The sequence below is a fragment of the Theobroma cacao genome, chromosome 2 (genome assembly GCF_053813885.1).
Source record: "Theobroma cacao isolate CCN51 chromosome 2, ASM5381388v1, whole genome shotgun sequence".
In the NCBI taxonomy this organism is placed as follows: Eukaryota; Viridiplantae; Streptophyta; class Magnoliopsida; order Malvales; family Malvaceae; genus Theobroma; species Theobroma cacao.
In genome coordinates this window covers 46650990-46671848 of record NC_142640.1, presented here as the reverse complement: position 1 = coordinate 46671848, position 20859 = coordinate 46650990, and the positions used below count along the sequence as shown (strand labels likewise).

Genomic DNA, 20859 nt, shown 5'->3' with positions numbered 1-20859 from the left:
CCAACCTTAGTATCTCAATAATGTTCCAATATTCTCAATACATCTATTAATATGTCCATATCCCAACAGTTTCAATTCATGTATTAGTCGAAATCAATATATATGCTAACATTTTATTAGCATTAAATTCTATTCCTGTATATTGTTCTTAAAAAAATATGAAAATTATTCCTGTACTTGAACTAATTGTGAACTAAACCAAGAAGCTAGTGATGTCTTTTTTGGTTCTTTTTTAACATGCGAAAGGGTAAATAAATCTCAGAAGAAAAATACTATAGCAGTTAAAAATCTGAGGCTTCAACCTGAAGAATTCAAGATCAATTTTTTAAAAATAATGTATGAGATTTATAAGATAAGAAATGATCACCTTCTATTTATTATGTAAATCCAAATCATACATATCAAGAAAAATTATGGAAGGATAATATATGTATGATGGGAGAGGCAAGGATAAAATGCTACGCATGAAAAGATTTTTTTTTTCCATCTCATAAGTATAAGGTGATGTTTAGTACAAAGAAACTGCTACCAATAAATTAACAAACCTAAAATTAGTGGTTAGTACTTTCCTATTTATTTTGGAATTTTACTATAAGAAACTCTTGTTAAAATACAAATGCTCTCCTTGAATTTAAACTTTTTCTATGCAAAAGCAAATAAATTTACAAAATGTATGAACTTCATTATGACTTGTGTGGACAACCTCTTTGATCACAGTCAAATCACATTAACAACGGCCTCTTAAGAGATGATACTATAATATATATAATATACATTGATACATTAAAATAGATGATTAAATAAGTTAATATCATTGCATTAGCACGAAAGAATCTTTAAAAAGATGATTAAAATTTAAGATTTTATTTTTAATATTTCAAATTAAATTTTGAGATGATTGAGACATAAGATTTATCAAACAATAAAAAAATAACCTTTTATTATGTATTTTAAAATCACAGAAAAAAATAAAAATAAAAACGTACCAAAGATAAATATTTAAGCTGTCTTCACACACTGCTAAAAGGGAAAAAGGTATCAGATTCACATGACTTGAAAAGAAACAAGGAGACAGGAAATACGATGCTATAGATATGGTGGTACGGTCCATGAAGATGGCAACTACTACATGGTGGGGCAGTGATAGTTATAGGACGCCCAACCCAAGGGTGGCCCTTGCTCGGTTGCCCTTCCCTCCCATCATCCCATGCCTATCCCTTAAACATTATATATATATATATATACACTCTCCCTCGTGTCTAGAATCGGCCTTCGTCCCACCCTACCCAAACATGGCACTACTCTATCCATACGCTAATTACACGATTTAAAAGCAATATTTTGAGAAGACTTTACGCATGGAAAAAATCACGTGGGATGTTGCTCTCTTCTTGTATTTCTTTTTCTAGTGCCAAATTGATGTTTAATATACTCTAAAAGATGGTAAATTTATTCAACCTAAAAGTTCATTTCATATAGGAAGTAAACAATTAAAGGAAAAAATCAATTGTTTCATGTTATCTCTACTTTTTAATATTGGAATCTCCTGTTATTAACCATCGTGTTATATTGTTCTAAAAGAAAAAATTGTCATCTTATATGTAATTTTACGAATCATTTATCACGTAAAATGATATCATAATGCTGTTTATCTATAGCATTCCATCCAGCCATGTCGATTCCTTCTGTGAACCCTACCTAACAGGTATTTGTGATAAGCTCTACCTAACAGGTTTTTATGTATGTTAAAAGACACTCCAATAATAAAATCTATAACCAACGTTCATTGAATTTGGAATTTATAACCTTTAAATCTAGGGTAGGGGAGTACGGCTTTGTGGGATGCAATGAAAAGAGTCCAAGACCTAAAAATTTTTACATGTAAAATTAAAAAAAAACACACACACACACACAAAACGAAGCATTTTTACTTGAGAGAGATCCACAAGGATGATGGATGCATAATTGGCTTTCCTATTTGCTCACCATTGGAGCCTAATGGAGAAGTCGCTGAGTCATACGTGGCAGGGGACCTGAAGGATGTTCATTTTCCATTTCCCCTTGGCGACCAATCCCAAAAACGGCAGCAGCAAAGTAACGACTTGAGTCTGGACATGGATGATTCACCTGATCGTTTATCCTCAGCCACCACCCCAAAATCCGTTGGCAGCAGTCAGCACCTTGGTAAAAAGGCTGTCAGATTTCTCTAAAACTCTTCTAGTCTAGTCTTTCTTTCCCAAATATAAACGCAAATACAAATCTCTCTCCATTTGGTTATTCATTTTCGTACCATCACCACCATTCCCATTTAACTACACACTAGACAGTATTACATTAGTCCTTAGAGACAATAATATGCACATGTTTCTGGAGAGAAACATCTACATACGTCTCAATTCATCAGAAATATGAGGCAAAATAAAAGTATAAATTGCATACTTGAATCCTTTAGGAATTTTTTTTTTTAAAACAACAAAAAGGAGCACTTCTCATCTCATTTGAATGCTTAAAAAACATAAATAATCAAAAGATGAAACAACCTATATTAGCTTTGAAAAATAAAATCCAACTATCTATTTTCTCATCATCCTCCTAATTTGTTTTCCCTCAAACCTTTCCAGCACCCAAACAATATAAACTGCCAAGGATTATATAACTTCAAAATAATTACAAGTTCATACCATCTGCATATTCAAATCCTCTAGACTCAGATGCAAATTGATTGCTTACCAAAAATATCCCAACCTGAAAACAATCAAATTTGTTCAACTTTTAAGCTACCTATCCACCTCCACTAAGTAAACGGGGTTCTAAGATAATGACAATGAGACTCTTTACTAGGTCATATATAAGATCATAATCAACTAATCTTTCTTCAGGTAAGTGATGAAGATTCAGGGCATAGGATTTTGATACTTTTATAGGCACCAAAATGTCCGGTCTCTTCTGCTAATAATTTTTTCATTGATATTTTGCTAATTTGATGTTGGGTAATTAATACCCATGTAAGACATGCCCTAACAATTATAAAGGTTAACTTTCCCTCAAACGTCCCTAACTAATAGATCAAAATGTTTTTCTCTTAAATAATACTAACTGATACAACAATAAGCATTACATATAAAGAATCAGCAAAAGAACAAAAAAGAAAAGAAAAAATTCTAAACACATACTCTTGTACTAGCTCATCAGTAGGGATGACAGTATCTGTCCCATTGTTTTTTCGCCTGTATCACTGCCGTTGTCTACATCCATTCCAGACTCTAGCACTGCAGCATCCAGAGTCAACTTCCTTTTTGCAATCTCATAAACATTCTCATCAACTGTCCCTTTCGTAACCAGCCTGAAAATAATTTGAGCATATCCACTATGCTAAGTAAATTATGCAACTAAAACTTCACAATGCGCTGACGAGAGAAGAGAATGAGAAGAAGTAGGAGCCAGGGAAAAAGAAAAGGGCAAGGAAGGGTGTTTCAAGCACCTGTATATGGTAACAGGCCTCGTTTGGCCAATGCGATGGCAGCGATCTTCAGCCTGTCTGTCAATCTGTGGATTAAAATCCATGTCATGAATAACTACAGTATCAGCTCCTGTCAAGTTCAAACCCTGCCCTCCAGCTCTTGTAGACAACAAGCATGCAAATATAGAAGTGTCATTATTGAAATTATCGACTATGGTCTGCCTATCAGTCACCTGAGTACTGCAATGTAAGATATATTTAATGCTCAGCTGATGTAAATGCAAAGGGAAAAAGAAAATTGGAACACTGGCTTTGTATACAAGTAAAAACACCAACTAAAAGTCCTGCATCACTTATGCATTGTAATAGAAGACTCTAATCAGCCTTGGAAAAGAAAAAACACCAAAACTTTTCGCTCATAAGAAGGAAAAAGAAAAGTCTAACTAAACAGAACGTAAAGCAACACCTTCCATCAAGCCGTCTATATGTAACCCCAACGACATCTAAAGTCCACTCTAAGATATCAAGCATCGAAGTCCACTGGCTAAAAATCAGAACCCGATGCCCACTTTTCTTGAGTGAAGGGAGAAGCTCTGCTAATGCCTGCACCAACGGAAATGCACGCTCAAAGGTAAGTGATGAATAACATGTAGAGAGAGAGAGAGAGAGAGAGAGAGAGAGAATACGAAAGTACCTGGCATTTAGCTGAAAGCATAACATGTTCATCCGAAAGAGTTCGTTTACCACCAGTAATTCCATAATGAAGTAAAAGCTGCAAACAAAGATGTTTAAAACAAAAGTGTTAATGCCAAAATGAGAACAGAAAGAAATATAATTTTGGTAACAATTAGATTCAAAACTGCAGAAAACATTCCCAGCATAAACTTGCAGTTACACCCTAGTCTTAAGCAGAGAAAGAATCAATGGTGATGTATACACAAAGGTTGAGCCCCAAAATCATGATTCCAATGGAAATAATAACAGAACATACAAAGCCAGTTATACTAAATTATGAAAAACTAAATGTATAAGCAACACTTTTTACAGTTGAAATGGACTAACATGCTATTTGGAAGATAAGTTCAAATATGAATAGTCATGCTTATACCAATAATAACAGATTGATTAAAAAATAAAGGCATTTTTAATAGAAAATATAGCAAAACTACAATGGTGGCATTTAACACCTAAAAGTACTCAATGTGGAAGGGAAGGATAAGACTGAATCCCACAAATAGTCTCTGTATTTGATACAAGAGGTGCATTGTAATCTTCAAATTCCTGTGCTCTCACTCTAATATCCATTAAGGTTTAAAATGAGTAAAATTATCCATCAACAGCATCAGCTATGGTAATCAATACACAGAAATTTTCATAGTTTATTGGATTCACTAGGGTCCAATTAGAATTGAAACAATTCAATTCTAACCAGGACTTCATCGAATGTGTAACCAAACAAGCCGTCCAAAAGAAAGCTCCGAAAATAAGGTATGCATTTAATTTCCAAGTTTATCTTGTTTATCCATGCCATAATTAGACCTATACTTCTCAGTGACTTAGATGAATAAGTAAATATTGGCATGATATGCATGACAACTCATATCAATGGATAACCAAGCATATCTATGGTGAATATGACAAGGCACCAATTAACAACCTACAGTTTTGGCAATTGATACATTCCACAACATCATATAGCCAAATGTGCTTCAACCTCAAATCACATCAAAAGGTTATGGCTCAAAGGAGAAAAGAGGAGCCAAAGTGAAAACCAGATAAACCTAACATGAACTTAAAGCAGAGTCACCACAACACCATGTATGACCAAAAACAACATTAATTTTACACCATTATCAAAATTCTCGGACATTAAAACACATCCTTGAGCACTCACATAGCAAATTAAGCTTTTAGGTTCGCTTGTTCCTAAATAAAGCGCAAATCATGAGTTTCCTTATTTAGATTTCAACAAAAGGTCAATGATGGGCACACATTTGGTCCCCTCTTTCAAATCTAACAGGCTTGCATGAAGTGGACATGTTGGCAATTAAAACCTATTTCAAGCACTCACCTCAGAAGTTAAGCTTTTAGATTGAATCAATCTGGAATTTTTCATATACTACAAAACAACTTAAAATTTGTTTACTACTAAAGTAAGAAAACAATAAGCGTAATTGCAGAAAAGAAAACTAAAATATGGTCTTCATAACAAAGGAGTGGAAAAACAGAAAAGGGAACATGCCAATAGAACGAAGAGGAACTACCAACCAACCTGCAATGCTGATAATTCACAGATATAGTATTACTTTTCTCATACTTCCCAGTCTCTTGTTAGTCCTAATCTATCTTCTTTTTCAACATTCAAAAATATCTCCATTTCCAGTTTTAAAATATTTCAAATGTCTCCACCAGCTAATGTCTGTCAGTCACAAAAGTTTTGATAAAATGTAAAAGTCGAATGACTCTAGTTTCTTGAAAAAGAATTAAGGAACAAACACAATCAAAAGTATGATGTGCAAATGTAACAAATGTCAACCATAGCAAGTCTAAAGGTATTGGAAAAAATAAGACAACTTTCCATGGAAAAATTACCCGATGAATAGAGAAGTCATTGTAATTCTTTAGTTCCTCAATTACTCTGTCCAAGGTACATTCGAAAACACCCATTGAATGTAACCTTTTAGCAAAGCGAACAACATCCTCATCATCATAAATTCGCCTCACCAATAATGGATGATTTGCAATCTAGGAAAGTTCAAAAACAGAGAAATTAGATTTAAGTGCGAGGGGACCCTTTTACAAATTAACTGCATGGCAAGGAAAAAAAAGAATATAAAGCACCTTGCGAAACTGAATAAAATAGTTTGAGATCTGACGTCGAGGAAGAATTCCAACAATATTATTCAAGTCAGACTCTGAAAGCTTTGCAATGCGTGCTCGTGAAATTGTACGATACTCCTCTATGGATTCCCTATAAGCATCTTCTTGTTGCTTTTCCATAGTCACATACTCAACCTGCAGAAATGATACTTAGCGTCTCTATACTGAAAAAGTTATCACTAGAAAGAAAATTTCCAACCTAAGCCCCTCAAAAAAAATAAATCTCAATATCTAATTAAAAACCTAAGGGTAAGACAGTATCTACCCGTTGTATCTTTGGGACAAGTTGCTGCATCACATCTGATTTCAAACGCCTCAAGATGAATGGTCCCAACATGGACTTCATACGACCAATCAACTCCCTATCGTCTGCATTTAGCAGCTTCTTCAAGTCTACATCCTCAGTGGCAAAAAGATCAGGCATCATGAACTCTAACAATGACCACAGCTCCTGCAACAACAATATAACATGTAGAAGATTTAGAAGCATGTTTATCAAAAATATCTTCTAAACGCTTTTGATACCACCAGCATTTGATTGTGACACCAAAATTCTTAACAGAAGCTTTTATGATCACATAAGAGGTATTTCTAACAAAAATTGGCATTCCATTGACAGCAAAAAGATATTGGAGACAACAAGGTATGAAACTTTGTTATCAGAAGCAGAAATTAGATACATGATTCAATGCGTTGAAACATACTTCTCATTATGCATGCTTCACACATGGTTACGCATTTCCCTAACTAAATTTTGGCCATTCACTGACAATATTGAGTTCTCTAAAACTGTAGTTTTTAATTTATAAATTTTCATGCTTCAGCATTGAATTTAATTTTTCTTTGGTAACTGTGAACTATACCACTCACAACCTGCACTATAAGAGCAAAATGCTTAGCAACCGTTATTCACTTTAATATTTTCCAATTCTAAAATTACTTTAAAACAGGGAGAAAAAGGTAAAAGTACATGTAAATCATTTTGCAGTGGTGTGCCTGTTAGCATAAGACGCTGGTTTGCATTTCGAGCAACTGACATTAGATTTTTCCACCTATAGCTGTTTTTGTCCTTCAAAGCATGGGCCTCATCCATTAGCACACAGCTCCAACGCCAACGTTTCAGAATTTTACGATCATCCTTCTGCTGCACACTGTATAAACCACTAATTAAAGAGCCGAAACAAACATACAGAATAGAACATAAACATAAAAACCCAGTTAACAACAGCGTATACCTGTGTCGTTCAAAAAGTGAATAACACACCAGAAGAACATTAAATGGAGGTGGTAATCCAGCTTTGGACAAATAGCTCAACTCTTTTGAGTAAGCTGCTCGGCCAGCACCATGATACTGAAGTACAGAAAATGATGGACACCACTTCTTAAGTTCTCTTTCCCAGTTTTCCAAGACTGAGGCAGGACAAACTATTAAATGGGGACCAGGATCATTATTCAAATGTTTCAGCAAAGTTAGATATGTGATAGCCTGTAGATAAAAAGAATTTAGTCTGATCAAAATGAAATACAGACAAGGTTATCAAGGAAAACAAATTGGAGTTCAAGGTACCTGAATGGTTTTCCCAAGACCCATTTCATCTGCCAAAATAGCTGCACATATACAGAAAGTTGTAATTAATCCTTCCAAATTATACCAATCATCTAAAACATAGACACATATCATTTAGAGCCTTAACTTACTAACTTTGAAGGACAAACATTTTCACACATAAATATCTGGCATGACTGTCCCAAGAGGCAGCACTAAATAACTTAAGCCATGAATTTGACAAATGAAATAAAAATAATTAAAAAAAAAACCGTAAGATGAAGGGACTGCAAAATAATTGCAGAATTGGATCAAATCAAAAAAGATCTGAAACTAAGCATCCAAAACAAGTGGAGAAATATATAAACAAAGAGACATCAACATCTTATAGAGGATGTAACAGCAATAAATATTGATGTGCATGTACTGCACTTCATAAGACGGCAAGAAAATTTGAAGGCCGCATTACTTCAGCATTAACATCAGCATAAGGCATCAGAAAGGAAAAGAAGACTCTAACCAACAACCATTCCGTTTTGGTCAATGAACATCAGTTGAAACAATACCAAATTTTATACGACCAAATCCTGCCAAATTCTTGTCTGAAATTTTTATCAAATTGAAAACAACATTGAAACAAGTATGAACCTCAACTTCATGAGCTTTTTTAACTAAGCAAGTTCAATCTCATTCACTAAAAGTTAGAGCATAAAATCTTAAAATTATCTAATTCCAGTAACCAATTATCACCCAAAGTTCTTATATTTTCCTTCGCCTCCCTTTCTTACGAAAATTGTTGACAGATCTCAAGAAAATGATTGGTGAAGGTCAACACAATTATTATGCAACACAAGAATCAAAACACCACCCATAATCATGAATTTTATTTTCTTTTCTTCATCTTAAGTTTTAATCACTCAATCATGATTAACAATCTACAACTATACATGAGAACCTAGGCCAACAAGGCACCTAAGAATGAGCATTTTTATGTTTACAGAAATAGTCTGTTCTTCCTTCTCGGATTTTCCTATGAGAACAAACGACTATGCTCATTAACTTATGAAATCCCCACAAATAATTACAATTTCTTATTTGGGTACCATATCAATAATATAAAATCTAGAAATTTAAAGTCCATACATAACCGAACATTGGTGTCAAAAGATTAGAACAGATACCTCCTCCAATACCCTTGCGATGCAACAGAAGAAGAAAGTTTACACCGACCAGTTGGTATGGCTTGAGAACTGGCTGAAAATCCGAATCGACTGCCCCACATGCTATATCAATATCATTCTGCGGAAGTAAGACGCGTTCCAATTTATAAACAAGCCCATTGGCAAACAAAAGGTTGAGGTGGAAAAGACAATGCATTCATACATTTCTCCAATTTTCATTATGTAGTATCTCAAAACAACTGGCTCCCCTAAAATGAACATAAAAATGTAATTTCAAGCAGCAGAACTATTTGTAGTGATTTTCATTATACTACAGCTTAGACAAAAAGCATAATCACAAAATTCATCTAATTAAGGTCACCTGAACTTACTGTAAACTTCTGCAATTTCATAGAGCTTCCTTTTTAATTAAAAAAATTACAAAAAAGTAAGTGATCAAGCCCTTTCCTGCCTTAATTAGCTCAGGAACTAAACAAAAAATATAATGCTTTCAATTGAAAGGAAAATTACCTGTGTAACGATTCTCACAGAAGAAGCTTCTACTTCGGCGTATCGTTCACAAGAAGCACCGGAACTCCCGTAGAGCTCCTTCCGAAGCTCCGCCGATATTTTAGAGCACTTCTGCAACGCTTTTCCTACCACGTCATCCTCTTGTAATTCCTCCTCTTCACTCGACTCAACATCATACACCTCCTCACAATCATTTTCATCGCCGTCCTTTCCGTAATCTTCTTCTTCTTCGTCGTCGTCGTCAATCACGAATCGACGGGCACGATTGACCCGCCCGGCGTCCTCGGGCTCAACATCTTCGTCCTCCAATTGTTCGACTTCGACGCAATCGTCGCTGCTTTGGTCGGAAAAACTAGACTCCGTACGGGAATTGAAGGCGAAAGATTCAATTGGAGGAGGGCTAGGGTTTTTCCTTAAAACACGAGAAGGCTTGAAAGAGTGGTTCTCCCATTCTTCGTCTGAGACTTCGTCAAAAACGCGCTTCATTTTAAGATTTTTTTTTGGTATCATTCCTTTAAATTAATTTTTTTTTCCATTCTTTTCCCTTTTTGCTTTGATTTTGCGTTAGGCGCGGAGAAGAGAAGAGGAGAGAGCAGAGACAGAAGGGCGGTGAGGCACGAGGATCTAACCTTTTAAGCGAGAAGTGAGACTAAAGGCAGAAGAGAGAGAGAAGAGCTGCAGCGGCCATCTGTCTTTTCCTTTTCAATTTTTATTTTTTTGGACGAATCGAATGAAATGGAAACAAAGTCAGAGGGAACTCACTGCAATCAGAAAGCGCGGGTCTTGCCTAAGGTGGGTTTTGGAACACTTTTGGCTTCCGCCCAACCAAATATTCGTTAACAGTTTCTGTCTAAATGTTAACATTTCTTATTTTTATTTCATTTTTAAATAATAATTATATATAAATAATTTTAATATAAAAGTTTGAATAATAAATAATTAAAATTTTATAATACAATCATCTAAAATGAAATAAAATCTAAATCTATCAAATCAAAAGTTTTTTCGAATATGTAAACATGCATAATTTACAATTTTATTTTTAATTTAATATAAATATCATGAATCTCATATTAATAAAAAATAAAAAAATCTTAAACTTATAATTCTGTTTAATAAATTTTTTATTCATGATATTTATAATTTAATAAAAAAAATAATTAATTGGAGGGGAAGTTTATTCAGTGGGCTCTATTGAGTACCAAAGCCCAATAAGGGAAGACATAAATTATAGATATTGGTTCACCGAATCGGTAAATACTATTATCCTTCGGCTACAAGTTATTATCTGAAAAAGAAAATAATAATTTATGGAAAAACACCTTAATAAAATGCCCTTTGGCCTTTGGTTTTCCTTCACCGTGCAGGTTTCTGTTTGGAGTGTAAATCTATAAATCTCCGCGATAGAACCCTAAAGATTTGATGACGCATTTTCTCTATCTCTTTTTCTTCTCGAAATCTATATCGAAATTTAGCTGATTTTTTTTTCTCTAGGGCTTCGGATTTTGGATTTGGATTTAAGAATTTGGGGGAAATTGAGGAAACAGCACAAGGGGCCTAATGGAGGGAATATTGTCTGCGACTGATAAGCAGAGAATGGTCTCCTCCTTCCTCGAGATCGCCGTTGGTCAAACTGCCGAGACCGCCACGCAGTTTTTGCAAGTACCCTTTTCTTCTCTCACTCTATTGTTCGTTTTTATTCTATAAAGTTTTAAGCTCCTTGAATATCGAAGGTTCCACAATGTTGAAGTTGGGGACTTTTTTTTTTTGTTTTCTTTTTTCCCGTTGAGTTTAATGCTGGTTTTGATTCCCGGGTTTTAACTGAATGTCAGATTTTTATGTGTTTGACTGATGAAGTTCTAGGAATAGTTAAGATTGAGTTGTTGGTGGATTGGTTTGCGTCTTTTGATCTTAAATTGTTAATGGGTTTTGAATTCAATTGGTAATGCTGACGTAAACTGCTAATGATGTAGAGTTACCGGGGAATCCTTTGTTTCTGGTATATTTATTTCTGAAGTGGCGATTGTTGTTTATATCATATGGAACTCAATGTGAAATTTTTGTGGAAAACAGGCTACAAGTTGGAAGCTGGATGAAGCTATTCAGCTGTTTTATGTGGGTAATGAAGGTGGTGTGGTTGCATCGTCTTCAGAGTCTCCAGCACTGGAAAATGTGGATTCTTGGGCCAGTCAAAATTCTGGGTAGAGATTTGCATTAATTTCAACTTTAATCATCACCTAGTTGTTTGTTTTAGAATTTACTAATATAGTTTGTCATTGGCTTCTTATATTATTCAGTGAGTTAAACGAACCTGCAAATGATAATGTTGGATCCACTGGTGGAGATGATGTACGCCCTCCTTTACCTGTAGTAAGGGAGACACTTTATGATGATGGAATGCTATATGGGTATGTTTCTTCTCTCTGCTTTTTATTTTTAATATCTTGCTGGTTGCATTGGTATTTTATTTTATTATTTTCTCTATATGTAAAGTTGCAAATTTGTACGTTGGTTTTTCATTTTGGTCATACCTTGTTGAGTCTGCTGTGCGTGCATGCGTAAATACATGCTTATCTTATGTTCAGATTTTGTATGATTTGGATATATATATTCTCCTGCATTTTTCTAATACTTCATCATGTGTTGAAATTTCATTTTCTAATGTTAATCTAGGGCATCAAGGTTGGGATATCCTCCCCAACAGTTGAGTTCGTCAGTTGCATTCCGTAATTTTGATGAGGAAATGAAGCGCCCTGGGGTTTGGGAATCAGATGAAGGTGCTTCTTCCACAGTAGATGCTCCTCGAGATAATCTTGCCTCTTTATATCGTCCTCCCTTTCATTTAATGTTTCAAGGACCATTTGAAAAGGTATATTGGTTTATCTCAACATTTTATATTCTTTATGATTTATACGTTTCTGTAATTGTTGAATGGATGTATTTAGCAGCATCAAGTTTATTGGCTCGTTATGAGAAGTATAGGATGATGATTATTGGTAAGAGATTAAGAATTATTGGCTGAATGATTAAGATTTGATCTTTGTTCAAATGTTCAGTAATGGATTTGATCAGCAATTTGGCTAAATCAATTATTTCTTTGCACACTTATTTTTTTGTTTTATTTAGTATGAAACAAAAAAATATATAATAGAATGTTGCTGAGGCAGCTATACTGTTATGCCCATGGATCTTGTTAAGCAACCCCCCGTGGCCCCAGTTTCATTTTTACCTGACTTGTATATCAACCTCAAAATGTTTGCCTCCTCACCTTTTAAGTTATGATCTCCCTCCGTCAACCATATAGTGCGTAGCCAATATGTATGTGTTTGTTTTGAAAATACATAAATTTGATACTTTGGGGTTTAATATTGGGCTAGAAAAATTGGTATTTAGACTGCCTTTGCTATTAGTTTTTTCCTTAACTTTTAAAGTCAATTCAACCTAAAGCTATGTGTTCATGATTCAGGCAAAAGCTGCTGCATCTCTTGAGGACAAGTGGCTCCTTGTGAACTTGCAATCTACGAAGGAGTTCAGCTCACATATGGTATTATTTGAGTATTCTCTTTTTGCTCTAATTAAAACTAAGAACTATTTACTTTGTTCCCTGGGTTTGAAGTGGCATAAAATGTAATCTAATTTTCTGATGTTGTATGTGTTTTTGAAGCTTAATCGAGATACATGGGGAAATGAAGCAGTTTCTCAAACCATTAAAACCAACTTTATTTTCTGGCAGGTTAGTATGATGCTTTAGTTGTCTTTGCCTTGTGTGCCTATATTCCTCTCTCTTCATCGGCTGTCAATCTTTTAGGCCATATTCTATTCAAATTTTAGCTTGAGTTTCTTTTCTTGACAGACGCTATTGCATCTTTGAGAATGATGCTTTAACTCTTACAATGGTTTGATTGTGCTCAAATTTACAAGATTCTTACATGATGTGGGTTTTAGTCTCTTGAGTGTGTTTTGATGAAGGAAGGAATTTAAAGATCGGTTGTCAATGTGTTCTAATTGCAATCATTTTATATTTTCTTTTGTTTCACAAATTGAAAATAAAAAAAGGAAAAAGAAACAAAGGAATTTGGTATGATACTGCAATTTTTATTAGCAAATGTAGATGGAAAGATTAAAATAGTGCATGAAGACTACTAGTGAATGGTATTGTGTATATGACCTTAGGAGCCACAGCTCTATTAGCACTGACTGGCACATATGTTCTTAGCAGAACTTTATACATTATACTTTTTGAATCTGTATATTGTTTTGTTATATACGTCTTCTGATTGATACTGTTCTATGGATATAGGTGTATGATGATTCAAGTGAGGGCAGGAAAGTTTGCACCTATTACAAACTAGATTTGATTCCAGTAGTTCTCGTTATTGACCCAATCACAGGACAGAAAATGCGCTTCTGGTGTGGAATGGTTCAACCAGAGAGTTTGCTGGAGGTATAAGTTGGCAAACATAAATTGCAGATTGTAATTCCTTAGGCAAATAAGCAAAAACGAAAATTAAATACTTTTAAAAGAAGGTTAATAAAACTTCATTTTATCGAATTTGAGGAAAATTCAAAATCTGGCTTTTGTGATTTGATAAAAAAATTATTTTAAACTGTAGGACCTGGTTCAATTCATGGATGGTGGCCCAAGGGATTATCATGCAACTCTGTCTCATAAACGTCCAAGAGGAAGCTCAGTTACTCCTCAACAAAAAGTTAAAGGTAATCATATATCTTTCTGCCCTACACCAATTTAAAGATTACTGGTAGAGAACCAATAAACAGGTAAATGGAATTCCAGCCTAGGGTGCATCCTATTTTCAGGTTGGATTGCTTAACATAAGTCTTAAGATGTGATACTGAGATCTGTTAAAAGAATGGCTATATCTTTAGGTTGAGAATATTTTGATGGAGTAGATGGAAAGCTTCAGCAGAAACTTTCAAGAGGGAGGGAGAGATTTCTTTCTTTATGTATTAATTTTCTATATAATACTGCATTAGTGGACAAAGAAAGGAAGGAATGGTTTTAAGGAAAACGAAAAATCCATCCACAACCACATATGCTGTTTTACAAAAATGTCTGATTCATCTGTAAGTGCTGTATGTAATTTGAGTTCATTTGCTCTAGTGTCAACAGATGAAACTATCGAAGATGAGGAAATGCTAAGAGCAGTAGCAGCTTCTATGGAGAACGTGAAAGACTTTTGTAAAACAGCTTCAGGTGATAAAGTTTTATCCAATATTGACAAGGAGGAACCATGCTTAACTAAGAAGCCTACATATCCACCTTTGCCTGAAGAACCTAAGGGTGATAGGAGCCTCCTATGTAGGGTTGGAGTCCGTCTTCCTGATGGACGTAGGGTGCAGAGAAATTTTCTTCGTACTGATTCAATACAGGTAAGAATATTTTTGGGAGCTTTTTTTTTTTCTTTACTGTGATTTGTTACCATTTATATATTAGTATTTGGTTTGTTGTGTTTAACTATGGTTTCCTTGGATGATCCCACTCTGAGCATAGAATTTGTATTTTCAACAATATTTCCTTTGGATGCTTGCTGTAAAGTAGGCACACTATGAATATGTGTCAAACTGATTTTGCAAATTTTGTGGGTGGCTCGTGACTAAGATGAGAAAACCTTGGCATCAATTAATGATAGGAGCTAATCATTCCTCAGATTCTCTCCCCTTGTTCTTTCTATCCCAAAGTAATAAATTTTACCCTGTACATCCGAACTAAGAGCATTCAGGTGTTGCTTTGACTGACGTGTATACCAGTTTAAACTGAGATGTATAATTTAAATGGATATCTCATGTTGTCAATTTTTGGGAGTATTGAGTAGGGACCATTAGATTCAACTTAAAAATTTGGGGCAAAATTGTGTATTGTTTCCTTGGGCAGAGTGATGGACTCATGCCCAGTCCTCAGGACTGTCCTAACTGATGGGTTTTTATACTTGTTATTTCTTTTTGTCATTTTGCAGCTACTGTGGTCATTCTGCTGTGCTCAACTTGGTGAAGCTGAATCAAAGCCATTCCGCTTGACCCAGCCGATTCCAGGAGCTTCAAAATCTCTGGATTTTGATAGTAAATTAACGTTTGAGGAGTCGGGGCTCGCCAATTCTATGATCTCGGTTGCATGGGAATGAATATTGCGAAGCTGACACTGGTTTCGAGTTTCTTCAACCAATGTAGCGTTGAAGATTTTGGTTTATCAACTCTTATATCCCTGTTTGTTGATTTTTGCTGCTCTTCAAGGAGTTTAATTATGAGGATGAGGGGCGAAGGAACCATTAACTTTATTATGTACATACTCAGTACTCTTATGTTTTCAATACTATTGCAGTTTGTTTATTTATTTTGAAGATCAGACTTGGTAGCTGCATAGCCACTACTTAGGCGGCCACCAATTTCAATATTCTTCCAAACGGTCGAAATCTTGTGGATGGTATTAAAGCACATGGACCGAGCCCTGTTGACAAAATCTAGGTGAAATTCCACAGCCATTCACTCCTGCCATCTTTTCTCTGCATAGGTGTAATGTGCATGGGTCAGACCTTTTGTTTCATGTACAGAGAAAATGAAGCCGTCACTTACTGTCTATTAAAGTTGCTATCATCTACAATATATACATAGAAGTTTTCATTTGCCCACCATGATATGGACACTGCATAATTAGTGTTCACTGTTTAAGGGAGGGGCTTCTTAATCTAGTGTTAAAGCAACGATAAAAAAAAAATTCCAATCTTTGGGGCCGGTGAAAGCAAAAAAAAAAAAAAAAAAAAGGAAGAAGAGATTTACAGTTTGATATGGCAGGAAGAGACCCCACTACAATCTGGCCTTTGGCACTTGGCAGTGTGATGGTGGTCCTTATAAAATGTGGACCAAACATAGAAAGGAAAGAAAGCTCCCACGCAATCCCTCGGCTGCCCCTTTAGGGGAAACAGGATTAGGAGGGGGGACGAGGGAACTAGCTGGAGAAGATGTGTTAAGATGATAATAAAGATAAAGCTAGGAGGGTCAAATAGTGGATTTTGGATTTTTTTTTTTTTAAAATAAAAATTATAGTTAAAAAGAAGATACAAGTTGCGATATTGGAGAATATTTGTATAATATGGAAGGTGTGGAGAGATACGAGTTAGAAAAGGAAAAGAAAACAGAGTGTGATAGTTTTAGTTTAGAAGATCTTGGTGTGTACTGGAGGGTACAGCTTGGCGTAATCCAGCCACGCGATATTCGCTGCTTGTCTATACTTATTATTCCGTGCTCTTTTGGAGCCCCCATTTACTCATCATTCACCTCATTGCCTTGCCTTTCCTTTGTAAACCAAGGGCTAACACAGGCATAGCCTACTTTAACCAATTTCAACCACTTTGCTTCCACACTGTTTAGCTTTGTCCTGCATTTATGACCACTTGCCGACTACTTTGATTAAGGGTTTTACCTCTAAGCACATTGCAAAATTTATATCTTTGCCCTTTTTATTCTTTATTTTTTTATTATATATTCAATACAAAAAATTTAGAAGGTTGGATTTAATATTTTTATAATTAAAAGTAAATAAATATATATATCTATTAACAATAATATGAAAAATAAAATATATTTACAGTGAAAAATCCAATGTACTAACAATATCTTTCGTAGCTTGTGGTTATACAATAATCTTTTTTATAATTGGAGAAAAGGATATTCAAACACTGTTATTTAAGTAAAGAGATTATCCACCCACTAATGAGTCAAATACTCAAATACTTGTCATTATATTATAATTAATTTTATCTTTTTTAAAATGAATAATTAATTTTATCAAGTCTCCTTTCAACCTTGTAAGCCTGCCTCTTTGGCCTTCAATTAGGCTTTATACCCTTTGAAAGTAAAAATACTAAAAACACAAAATAAAGAAAAATACCCCTCTCTCTCTCTCTCCCTCCCCCTCCATCACAAACCAACAAAACCACCCAAACTCTACTCACACAATTCCCCTCTTCCCCTCCTTCCTAACGCATGCTTAAACCATGTCCAACCCTCCACCACCCTTGCCTCCAACCCTCCACCCCCAACCACCGCATATAACAGCAGCAACCACCGTCACCCCTAGCCCCACCCCCACCAACCGTGAATACCGCAAAGGAAACTGGACAATCCAAGAAACTCTAACCCTCATCACAGCCAAAAGACTAGACGATGAACGCCGCACAAAACCTTCCACCAGCTCACCTTCGAAACCTGGAGAACTGAGGTGGAAATGGGTTGAAAACTATTGCTGGGATCATGGCTGCTTCCGCAGCCAAAACCAATGCAACGACAAGTGGGATAACCTCCTCCGTGACTACAAAAAAGTTCGCCACTACCAATCCCAATCCCAATCCCAGTCCTCTGATCACTTCCCTTCTTACTGGTCCATGGAAAGGCACCAACGTAAGCTCCACAACTTGCCTACCAACATGTCTCCCGAAGTCTTCGAAGCCCTTAATGATCTCCTTCAAAGAAAATACAGCACCCAACAACAACAGCAAAGTACTGGTAGCATTCAGCAACAGCAACAAAAGCAACCTTGTATTTCCCAATTATCAGAGCAAGTAGCTGCCGGGACAGATCAACAGGCGCCGGAGGTTGAAGCTCCGGTGACGGGTTCAGGTACTGCAGTTTTTTTTTCTCTTTTATTTTTTTGTGGGTGTGTTTTTGCAGTGTTTGGAGTATAGCATAGTAGTAGTAATGTGTCAGAGTCACAAATGAGAAACCTTTTTTTTTTGTCTTTCAGTGATTATATTATTATTATTATAATTATATATTGTTTTTAGTCAAACTTGCAGGTTTGAAAACTCTGTTCCTTTTATTTATTAGGGACCCATTTCTTTTTCCATATGTTACCTTCAATTGTATATATAGCCATTATATGAGCTTAACATAATAACCGTTAGATTCTTATATGTATGTATTTAATATAAACTCACATGGGTTTTTACAAAAGTTAATTTCCTGCAAAAATAAATTGAAAAAGTTTTGAGTAATGTTATTTTTTGTTTTATTGGATACTTTGATATCAGTTCCAAAAGTTTTGAAATACATAGGTGAAGCAATCATGCAAACCAGTGTGGAAGAGCTGCATTCATGATGGTAGGGTGATTTTGGGCACTTCAAGAAAAAGAGAGACCTGCCATAGACATATAGAATAGAAGAAGTCATCCTAATTAATAGATTTAACCCACCAGGGTTAACCTTTTGTCTTTGCCCTTTGGGCATCATTTTCTCTAACTTTTCAGACCAGTTTATTGCTGCTAATTGAGAAGAGAAAAAATGAATTGCACCCTTTCTAGGCAGTGTTGCTTTCCTTTAAGCCTATTAAGGTCATGAGTCTCTGCAGATGCTGACCCATTTGCAGAAACCTTTATGACCTCAGGCTACCATTTATTGATCTTTCCTTCATTGCCACTCAAAAAAAAAAAAAAGAAAAACAGAAAAAATGTTGGCTGTTGGCAGCGACATTGCAAAATCAATCATTAAATTTTCAATCTTAAAATTTAACCCTCAGTATGACTAGCGATGAGTTGATGAAGAGGAACGCTTAATTATTTATTTGTTTGTGTACATTCATAGAAGAGTCAGATTCTTCGGAGACAGAGTCAAGTGAAAATCTGGGTTCAGAGACCAAACGCAAGAAAGTTCGGAAAATTGGTTCCAGCATAATGCAAAGTGCTTCAGTTTTGGCCCAAACCCTTAAAAGCTGCGAGGAGAAGAAAGAGAAACGACACCAAGAAGTGATGGAGCTGGAGCAGCGTCGACTCCAAATCGAAGAAACTCGAAACGAAGTTAACAGGAAAGGAATTACTGATCTTGTTGCTGCCATGACCAACTTATCTGGCGCAATTCAGTCCCTTATTGCCAATCATTATGATCAAACGTGAGATATGTTTTAAATTTTTTACGTGCTCAATTCTTTCTTGATATATAAAATTATGATATTGGCATTGGCATAGTGATTTTATTAATTAGCTACTACTAGAAATTTATATTTGGTGATTTACTAACTTATTTTTATTCATTAATTCTAGGTTTAGGGTAACGTTTACTTTATCAGAGAGAGAGCGTATTTTAATGTTGGAAATCATGGCATGCACCGTTATTTTTAATTGCTTCTTTTCTCAGTGGTTGTGGGTACTATAATTGTTATAATTTCTTTTTATATAAAAGTTTATACTCCTGCAGTCCTGCTTTGCTTTTTCGGCAATGGACATGGATATGCGATGATGTCCCATTGCCTAAAATTGAGAGTTGTGATCGAGGGATTGCGGTCTAAGGACGCATGCAATGGAACAAATTATCGAGGAGCAATGCAATGCAATGCAATGCAAATTCTTCTCTCTCTTACGAGAAGAGATGGGCATTTCGGGACTTAGATCTTTATCCAAACTCCACCTCTTAGATCGAAGTTGTTTCTCTCTTTCTTCATGGAAAGATACAAATTCCCTAAATAAATGATTCATACTTAATACAATAATAATAATATGAAGGACAAACGATTGCATTGGAAATATATATAGGAGAGAGAAAGCTAGATAGAGTTATTTATATACTTATTTTCTAAAAAAATATTACTCGTATTTAAGATGTCGATTTCAAATTTTCCCCACCATTATAGCTTGAGTTAAGCTAGTGTGATTGGAGTTAAATGTCCATCTCTTATGTGTCTCTCTGCCTACTCTACACATATTTATGTGCCAAAATTATTGTTGGCAAATATTGGTTGCATTATGGGCTCTGTGTACTTGTCCAGGTGCCATGGTCATCTTTTGGGTTTCAATCTATATGGGTTTAAAAAGTCTACCATCGCCCACTCTCCTTCACTTAGGTAGGAAAACAATTAACATCTTTGTTCGGTTTGAAAAGCATGAAAAATACTTTTCGAAAAGCTTTTCCGTATTTTTTTATGTTTAGAAAGGTAAAAAATATAAAAATTGATGTAAAAGATTTCCAAGTCAACAAAGGTAAACACATTATTTCAAGAAAACTATTTTACATCTTTTAAAAATATAAGATAATTTTTCAAAAATAGACACTCTACCTTCCCTTCCCCTTTTGACCAGCCCCTTGATTCTCCCCTCCCTCTACCTCTTCCATTGATCCTCCCTCCTCCCTAGATCGACTCTCAACCCTCCTATCTCCTATCTCTGTCTACCTTGTCCCTTCCAATTTCACTTCCACAAATTACCATTTCTTTCCACTTTTATCATAGGTAATTGTAAAGGCTCAATATAAATTGTAAAAACAAAATAATAAGAGTTCTTAAT

General features: G+C 35.2%; 3 protein-coding genes across 7 annotated transcripts; 2 read left to right on the top strand and 1 right to left on the bottom strand.

The window, feature by feature from the left end:
- Window positions 1-1761: 1761 nt before the first annotated feature.
- Window positions 1762-10388, bottom strand: ETL1 (SNF2 domain-containing protein / helicase domain-containing protein). 4 transcript variants are annotated; one of them, XM_018116121.2, is made up of 13 exons: window positions 9578-10386; window positions 9068-9185; window positions 7908-7948; window positions 7576-7826; window positions 7311-7491; window positions 6606-6791; window positions 6302-6475; window positions 6053-6205; window positions 4155-4232; window positions 3927-4063; window positions 3482-3700; window positions 3174-3343; window positions 1762-2180 (listed from the first exon to the last, which is right to left on the bottom strand). In XM_018116121.2, exons 1-12 carry the CDS (start codon window positions 10085-10087, stop codon window positions 3181-3183), a joined length of 2211 nt encoding a protein of 736 aa, XP_017971610.2. In that variant the 5' UTR covers window positions 10088-10386; the 3' UTR covers window positions 1762-2180; window positions 3174-3180. The 4 variants fall into 4 exon arrangements, with proteins under 4 accessions (XP_017971610.2, XP_088659934.1, XP_088659936.1 ...); XM_088803808.1 differs by having other exon boundaries at window positions 7311-7826; window positions 9578-10388; XM_088803810.1 differs by lacking the exon at window positions 1762-2180 and adding an exon at window positions 2229-2319 and having other exon boundaries at window positions 7311-7826; window positions 9578-10388.
- A 464-nt stretch (window positions 10389-10852) lies between these two features.
- On the top strand, window positions 10853-15926 carry LOC18609932 (plant UBX domain-containing protein 7-like). 2 transcript variants are annotated; one of them, XM_007045296.3, is made up of 10 exons: window positions 10853-11239; window positions 11651-11778; window positions 11875-11985; window positions 12251-12446; window positions 13044-13121; window positions 13242-13310; window positions 13878-14021; window positions 14191-14293; window positions 14709-14968; window positions 15553-15926. In XM_007045296.3, exons 1-10 carry the CDS (start codon window positions 11138-11140, stop codon window positions 15715-15717), a joined length of 1356 nt encoding a protein of 451 aa, XP_007045358.3. In that variant the 5' UTR covers window positions 10853-11137; the 3' UTR covers window positions 15718-15926. The 2 variants fall into 2 exon arrangements, with proteins under 2 accessions (XP_007045358.3, XP_007045357.3); XM_007045295.3 differs by having other exon boundaries at window positions 14700-14968.
- A 1566-nt stretch (window positions 15927-17492) lies between these two features.
- Window positions 17493-19560, top strand: LOC18609931 (uncharacterized). Its single transcript, XM_018114795.2, has 2 exons — window positions 17493-18208; window positions 19169-19560. The coding sequence occupies exons 1-2, from the start codon at window positions 17587-17589 to the stop codon at window positions 19474-19476; spliced, it is 930 nt and encodes a 309-aa protein (XP_017970284.2). The 5' UTR covers window positions 17493-17586; the 3' UTR covers window positions 19477-19560.
- Window positions 19561-20859: the final 1299 nt, after the last annotated feature.